Here is an 8,710-nt window from a genome sequence, read left to right as displayed (position 1 = left end):
GCAAACGCCAAATGCGGAATCAGCCCAGTTGTAATTCCAGGAGCCATCACCTGGAGTTTGTCAGCACTGCTTGAGAGTAAACTTTACTTGACCAATTTACTTTTAAATAAACATGAATAGGGTTGGGCTGTTAGGGATGCCAGCCTCCCGGGGGGGGGGTGGGGCGGGAGAACCTAGAGATCTGGAATTACAGCTCATCTCCAGACTACTGAAATCAGTTCCCCTGGAGAAAAGGGCTGCTTCTGAGTGTGTCGTCTATGGCATTGCACCCCACTGAGGTCTGTGTCCTCTTTAGACCCCATCCTCAAATCTGCAGGATTTTCCCAACCTGGATTTCCTTGCGAACGTACCCCAACATACTTATGTATGAAATTATTATGCACAAAAACTGAGGAGAAGAAATGCATGCAAATTGTGTTTGTTAGAGAAGATCATGTTTTACTGGAACATGATTAAATCAGAAAAAGAAATTGCAGGTATTAGGATATGTTTTCATGTATATGCAATGGAAGAGATGTATAATAGTTGATTGATATTGTAGATGGACACTTGTAGATTATTGTATAACTTGTTGATTCTCTTTTATCTGTATTTTTCCTTAATATTTTATATATTTACAAGAAGGGAACCAGAAAGGATTGGTAGGTGTTATTTTCCCTGTTTCTCCCTCTCTATACTATTACCTCTTGCCATGCTTCCTTCTCTCCTTCCCACTCACCAACCTACCTACATTTTATGTATCTTCAGATTTATTTATTTCCTTTAAACCCCACTTTTCTCCCCAGTGGGACTCAAAACAGCTTACATCTTTCTCCTCTCCTCCATTTTATCCTCACAGTAGATTAGGCTGAAAGAGACTGGTCCAAGGTCACCCAGCAAGCTTCTATGGAAGAGCTAGGGTTGCCAAGTCCAATTCAAGAAATATCTGGGGACTTTGGGGGTGGAGCCAGGAGACATTGGGGCGGAGCCAGGCGCAAGGGTGTGATAAGCAGAATTGAACTCCAAGGGAGTTCTGGCCATCACATTTAAAGGGACAGCACACCTTTTAAAATGCCTTCCTTCCATAGAAAATAATGAAAGATAGGGGCACCTTCTTTTGGGGCTCGTAGAATTGGATCCCCTGGTCCAATCCTTTTGAAACTTGGGGGGTATTTTGGGGAGAGACGCTAGATGCTATACTGAAAATTTGGCGCCTCTACCTCAAAAAACAGGCCCCTCCAGAGCCCCCGATACCCGCAGATTAATTCCCCATCATTCCCTATGGGAATTGTTCATGGAGGTGCATAATGGCTGTGGGGGAGGGGCTTCCCCCGCCGGCCAGCTGGCTGGGAGGAGGGGGGAAGCCTGTAAAACCGGGGGATCCCCCGCTGGGACCTGGGGATTGGGAAGCCTAGGAAGAGCAGAGAGTTGGACCTGGATCTCCCAGGTCCAAGTTTGTAACCAATACACCACACTGCTTCACAGCTTTCCCTCCCCCTGCCAGCTTCTTTCTGGGCAGATTCTGGCCACATTGCGAAAGTCATGTGCTACTATATCACTCTAGTTCTGTAGTGGCCATTGCCAGGCCTGGCCAAGTTGTGCGGAGGCTGCTGCTGGGCCCAGGTGTTTTGTGTGGCAGCATCTGTCAACCACCACTGCATGTGCGTGAATTGTGGAAACTGCATGGAATTTATGTGAATGTTTAGTAGGATTTTTATTTTTCCATAGATAAATCTCTGAAAAAAATTATGTAGTTTTGGCTGATTGTACAGGTAGCAGTGAATTATGTTCAAGTTTTATTTTACATGAGCATTGTAATGTAACTTGTTTAATATTACTGAGTTCAATGTATACACATTGTCAGGGCTTTTTTGCTAGAAAAAGCCCAGCAGAAACTCATTTGCATATTAGGCCACACCCCCTGACAAAGCCATTGTTTTGCACAGGGCTTTTTTTGTAGAAAAAGCCCAGCAAGAGCTCATCTGCATATTAGACCACACCCCCTGACACCAAGCCAGCCGGAACTGCGTTCCTGCTAAAAAAAAAAAAGCCCTACACATTGTAAACACGTGCACTGACTTGTAACAAGATCTGAAGAAGATTCTTATTGAAACAGGAAGAATACTGGCCACCTGTTTTCTCAGGTCTTCCAAGTTGTTGTATACTGGATATTGGAACCTTTGGACTTTGTGGAGAAATGCTTATTTTATAGTATTGATATATCAGGATGAGTTGGTGCTCTTGTAACTATTCTTATAATATTTGCTAAATTTCCAGTGTTCATATGCACACCATTTCTAATGCTTTGGTTCTTATAATCTGCTTTATTGGTATTGTCATTTGGATAGCATTTCTATACACATTGATCCTTAAATATATTGATTTTGTTATTCAGAGTAGCATAGAATTTTTTGTTCAACAATTGTATTCCCTTCATGCGGTTGTTCATTTTTCTCCTGTTTTCTCCCACTGCTCATTATGAGCACTAGCGGGTAATGAGAATGCTTCATAGGCTTCCCAATCCCCAGGTCCCAGCAGGGGATCCCCCGTTTTGACAGGCTTCTCCCCGCCCCCATCCAGCTGGCCGGCGGGTGAAGCCCTGCCCCCCACAATCACCATGTAGTTTTAGAGCTTCTGCAGGTCCGTTTTTAAAATATGTGCCTTTAAGGCTGAGCAGGAAGCAGGAAGGGCTTCGGAGAACGGCCCCTCCCTTTGTTTTGCTTTCGTTTTTTAGATCAAGCAAAGTTCTGCAGGAACAAGACCCTGTAAGTATTTGTGTGTGTGAGAGAGGGAGGGGGCAGGGGATTCCCTGGTTTGGAGGCCCTCCCCTCCCTTTAGAAAGCGGGGGGGGGAGGGAAATGTCTATTGGGCACTCTATTATTCCCTATGGAGAACAATTCCCATAGGGAATAATGGGGAATTGATCCGCGGGTATTGGGGGCTCTGGGGGTGCTATGTTTTGAGTTAGAGGCACCAAATTTTTAGTATAGCATCTAGTGCTTCTCCCCAAAATACCCCCCAAGTTTCAAAACGATTGGACCAGGGGGTCCAATTCTATGAGCCCCAAAAGATGGTGCCCCTATCCTTCATTATTTCCTATGGAAGAAAGGCATTTAAAAAGGTGTGCTGTCCCTTTAAATGTGATGGCCAGAATTCCCTTGGAGTTCAATTATGCTTGTCACACCCTTGTTCCTGGCTCCACCCCAAAGTCTCCTGGCTCCGCCCCCAAAGTCCCCAGATATTTCTTGAATTGGACTTTGCAACCCTAATGCTTCAGCAGGTGTTTGCCTACTAAAATCAGGCTAATAGTCCTCCCTAACTCCAACACAGGAGGGAAAGAAGCAGGGGTGGCCAAAAATAGCCCAGAAAAGGGTCCTCCTTTCCACCTTTCCAACTTTTGCTGGTGGAAACCAAAGGTTGAAGGCTGGTCGTATTGTTGTTGTTGCCTAGTAACCTCCAGATTGATCACTGAGATTTCAGGGCTTTCATGACTTAAAGCAACAGGTGTTGTTTCTACTTTTGGGGGGATTTTAACCTCTCAGTGGTTGGTTTGTTTTTAAGATTTTATATTTTTCAGGAAACATGGAGGCTTTTTCATGTTTGAAAAAAACCCTGCTTTTTCCATGGCTCCAGTTTTTGGATTTACATATCCATAAATGGGACCACATTGAAAATTAGATATATTGATGCAGAAAAATTGTTTCTTTACTATGGTGTACATGTTTGTTGTATAAAATGCAGTCTCAATGTTTTTGGTAGGGTTTTTTAAATCACAAAGCCATAAGTTATTGTATATTTAAATAACAGTTTTCTGGTGCTGACCCAATATGACATTATCACACAAAAAGGGAAATATTTTACAATGTGCAGTGAAATAATCTACCTCTATGACCATGGCAAAGTGGAATTTTAGAGCCTTAATGGGTTTTTTATTTGTTTGTTTAAAATATTTATATCCCATTTTTCTCCAAATCAGTAGCACTCTTTTGTAACTGCTTGTTCTTGTTTATTGTCCATCAGGACATTAATATTGTTTGTTAAGTGTGTAATTACAAAATATGAAAAGTTTTGGACAACCTAAGGGCCTGACTACATGTTACACAATCCTCAGATCTGTGACAAGGGCCTTCAGACGTGTCCTGGATGTCCCGTTCCCATGTGCATGGGGCCCCAATCAGACTGGGACCATGACCACAGAGGAGAGTGCTTGAGCCTTCCTCCTGCCCATTTTTCTGACCTGAAGTAGCCCCATTTGTACACACTGTAGCCCTAGTGCAAACTGTTCCAAGCAGGGTATTAAATACTGGGTTCAATGCATGAGGTGGCTATTGTGTAGTGATTAAAGCTCTTTATTAGTGATTCAGCATATCTACTAAATGACTACAAACTACTGCTAAGCACCAGAACATATGGCAATATACACAGCTGAGGCAGGAGAAACCCAGCCTCCAAGATGCAGAAACTCATCTGTGATTGTGCCCTTTTTGGATCCTTTATTAGAATATGCATCCTCATTGGCAGATCCTAGGATCCTCTCAGGCTATTGTGATGCGCCTCAAGCTTGGTCCTATAGCTGTAATGAGCCAGGCAGGAGCTTACACCCAACATGTCCAGGCATGCCTTCACAACACAGAGAAGGCCTTGCATACGCCTTCCTGAAAATCCTTGTGACTCAAGATGACCTGAAGAATGTAACTAGGGTTGCCTGGTCTGCTATAATAAGAGACCTCTGAGCAACAGTTCACTGCATGAGACTGACAAAGGTTGTAGGGAATCCTTTTATTTCCAAGCTTTGATAAAACATTCTTGATAGCCAAAACTCCAAACAAAACCATTTGGTTGCTGGCAAGCAGTGGAAGTGTCAGTGGTAGGAAATGGTGGGGATGACTGATGTGCACTAACTCACAACACTGTCATCAGTTCTGGTGAAAACTCGAATGATGTCCTATGATGTCACTTCTGCAAGCAAAATGATGTCAGCATGCTAGTGTGCCAGTCCCCACCCCTTAAATGCTCCCAGGGGTTGCTGGCTACAGCCTGGCAACCCTAATAACATGTAGCTATGCCTTTATTTAGTAAGATGCAACAGAATTCCAGTTAGCACCATTTGCTTTGCATATCTAGACTAAACCTCACCATTCCTCCCTAACTTCAAGGCAGGAGGGAAAGAAGCAGGGGTGGCCAAAAATAGCCAAGAAAAGGGTCCTCCTTTCTACCTTTTACTGGTGGAAACTAAAGATTCCTCAGGTTGCTTTCTGGCTATTGTACCTACCGAACTAAATATGCCTCAGGTTGATTGAGCTGAAGTTGTGAGAGCTTCCCTACAGGGAAAGAAAAGTCAGATAGAACTGCAGACCTTCAGACTAGAGCTCAGCTCACCCTTCCAAATAATGAGACCCGATTGTTTGCAGCATTTTCTAGCAGCTTTGTGGAGGGATTATAATTATTGCTATTTATTACATAAGCCTAAACTAAATACTGTATATGATTTGCCAGAAAGCACTTCTCATTTCAAAATCAGAAGCTATGTGCAAACCTCATAAATGTTTTATTAGGGATTTCCTAATCTTATGTGACTTTGTCCATGGGGTCGCAAAGAGTCAGACTTGACTGTGCAACTGAACAACAAAATCTTATGTGACTTCCTCCTTTACCCTTCTCCTATTTCAAGGTTGGCAACTGAACAAAGGAATAAAGAGGGATAGATTTGGCCCATATCGTTGCTGGTCTAGCTTTGTTTTTGAAGGCAGCGTTTATATAAACTTCCTTGACACAGTGGTATATGTGGCCAGAGTGTTCTAGGCTTGTGGTTTGTTAATACAGGAAATCAAGCTAGATGAGATGACTGGCCTTGGACTCAACTAATCTGTGCTTGCACAGGGATATTTTGTAAATCCTTTTCAGCTGATCTGATAACTTCAGAAGGCAAATATTTGATATTTGCCCAGATTTTTATCATGTTAATTCCATGTTGTCCATCTGGTCATTGATTAACAGTTTATCAAATGTTACAAGTACAGGGCCCTCCGCATTGACTTGCTTATTTTTCTTTCAAGATGGGGAAGCATGAGCTATTTTGCGTTTTGTTGGTAGTGATTCCTGGCCTTGTAACTTCTGATTTTTTAATAGAACAGTTCAGGAATATTCAGGTATGTAGCTGAAAACTGTGAAGTAGCTTTCTGTTTTTAGGAAAGGTTATTCTTCCTAGGATTTAGCAGCCATAGGACCTTGGTCTTCAGTCATTCACAGAGTATGTTCTAGTAGCCCTGTGCATGTTTATTTAGGGCCAAATTATTTGAGACCCTGAAAGGTTGGTAGTTAGATCTGCAGTTTGCTTTGTCTTGTTATCAGGAAGCGTTGATTCAGAAAATGACAATGATGTGGGGGGAGGGTTAACTCTTTCCCCTACCCATCCACACAGCGTTTTCCCAACCTCATTCACTAGGTGTGAATATTTTCCTCAGTGGAAAAGACATAAGGCAACACTTGTCCCTGCATCTCTAGGGTAATATTTAAGGTCAGCAAAGAAACCAGGGGAAATTCCCAGTCCTCCCATGGACTCCTGTGACTGCTACTTATGAAGGAAATATGCTCCTAATCTTCCAGTATCTTGTCTGGTTTGGCCCATAGAAATAAGGCACAAACTAGACAAAAGGCTGGAGATTATGATGTAGTCTATAGTCTTGTAGCCTGAATAGCCTGGACTAGTCTGAGCTCATTAGAATTTGGAAGCTGAACTGGATTGGCCATGGTTAGAATTTGGGAGATCATCAAGGGAGACCAGCATTGTTATGAAGAAGTTAATGGCAAGTCACCTCTGCTTGTCTCAACCTTTGAAAGCTGCTTGAGGGGTCACCATAAGTCGGTTGTAGCTTGATGGTAATTAATAATGATGCATTTGTCAAATTATTAGCATGGAGCACTGGGGGCTAGTGATGGGATTGTTTTGAAGAGGGATGACTTAACTCCACACACCATTTTCTGATATAAGCTGCCTTTAAGGAGTACTGTTTGCACCAATATGAGTTTTTTGCACCTAGAGAAATACTACCCCAGAGTTGCTGAGATGTAAGAAAGGGAAAAGGTTAAGCCTTTCCTATCCCACCACTGGCACACAATTGCTATTTGAAGAAATTGATTGTTTACAAACCTCCACAGCAGCCTGGAGTTCTCCCGGAATGACAACTGATCTCCAGACTACAGAGATCAATTCCCCTGAAGAAAATGTTACCTTTGGAGAGTGGAGTCTGTGGCTTCACATCCTTCCTCAAACTCCATCCTCCCCAGGCTCTGTTTCCAAAACTCCAAGAACTTCCCATTGAGAGCTGGCAACAATCTAATGTGGACACTAATTTAATCAGGCATATAGTCCAATCTTCATCTTCTAGTATCTGGCTCATTCAGAAATGTCCTACTGAGATCAAGGGAGCTTACTCCCAAGTGCAAAGCACTGCATCATTATGCTGCAGTCCTAAACACACTTACTAGAGTTTAAGTAGTGTTGAATACAATGATAATTTCCAAGTAAACTTACATAGAACCAGCTTGCACACTGTCATGACTGGAGAAGCAAGATGCCCCCCAACATGTCCCCCCCTCCCCAAGATTGCTTTTTGAAAAACATGTATGGAAAAGTGTATAATACAAAATGCTTAATAGAAGAGCAACCCACCCACCCACTTTTTTTTCTTTTAGAAAAGCATGTTTTTCATGGAAGAATAATACTTTGGGTTTCTATAGTGCTTCCCAGGGCTTTTTTTTTTTAGCAGGAATGCACAGGAACACAGTTCTGGCTGGCTCAGTGTCAGGGGTGTGGCCCAATATGCAAATGAGTCCCTTCTGGGCTGTTCCCACAAAAAAGCCCTGCGCAAAACAATGGTGACATCAGGGGTGTGGCCTAATATGCAAAAAAAAACCTGGTGCTTCCAGCTACTTCAGTTGCTTCTGTATTTTGCTTTCATTGCTGCTGTGAAGGCAGAGGCCTTAGCACTAGCAGTAAGGGTTGCCAACCTTAGGGATGCAATTAACTTGCTGACCAGATAGAGGCAGCAACGTTCCGATTATGCATGAATTTGTGAAAGAACTGAACTGTGAATATTTTCTACACGTATACCGCAAGTTTTGCAAGACGCTCCTTGGAGGAAGGACGGTGGTCCTGAACGGACTTTACTCTGCTAGCAGTCCATTAGAGCTCTTTTCTGAACTTATGATGTTTTGGACTATTTGCACAATGGTGTATATATGTGCATAAATATGCACATGCAGTATGTAAAATTATGAGGTTGCTGAAATGCACTCTTTTCCTTGTATGAATTATATTTTGTAATAGCATTTTTCACACAGTGGTTTGTTTCATTTGGTTACAACTTCATCCCTCTGTGTAGCCTATTGTGTATTTTCACCTGGGACCTGGAGATCTCCTGTCAATAGAGATTAGTTCCCCTGGAGAAAATGGATGCTTTGGAGGGTATCCTACTGAGGTCCCTCCCCTCCCCAAACCCTGCCCTCCCAAGGCTCCAGCCCCCAAATCTCCAGGTATTTCCCCACCCAGAGCTGGCAACCCTGCTGGCAATGGATCTTCCATGCATCCCCTTGCAGCGACAATTTTGCCCACCATGCCATTTTAAAAATGTCTGATAACACTGTGGGAAAATGGTGACTGAGGATCTGATCACAAGAATATGGCACCATTGTGGCTGAGACCTTTGAAAATGTATACATTTCCAGACAG

At 42.9% G+C, this 8,710-nt stretch overlaps 1 protein-coding gene across 1 annotated transcript in view; it reads left to right on the top strand.

Moving 5' to 3' along the window:
• The first annotated feature begins 6,003 nt into the window (after positions 1 to 6,003).
• LOC132572030 (inter-alpha-trypsin inhibitor heavy chain H3-like) overlaps positions 6,004 to 8,710 on the top strand; it is a 50,190-nt gene continuing 47,483 nt past the window's right edge. The window contains exon 1 of the mRNA XM_060238817.1: positions 6,004 to 6,128. Within this exon, the coding sequence (XP_060094800.1) occupies positions 6,036 to 6,128 (93 nt within the window). The 5' untranslated portion in view covers positions 6,004 to 6,035. The remainder of the gene's footprint in view (positions 6,129 to 8,710) is intronic.

Source organism: Heteronotia binoei, chromosome 5 (assembly GCF_032191835.1).
Source record: "Heteronotia binoei isolate CCM8104 ecotype False Entrance Well chromosome 5, APGP_CSIRO_Hbin_v1, whole genome shotgun sequence".
In the NCBI taxonomy this organism is placed as follows: Eukaryota; Metazoa; Chordata; class Lepidosauria; order Squamata; family Gekkonidae; genus Heteronotia; species Heteronotia binoei.
This window is presented reverse-complemented; position numbering and strand designations above follow the sequence as displayed.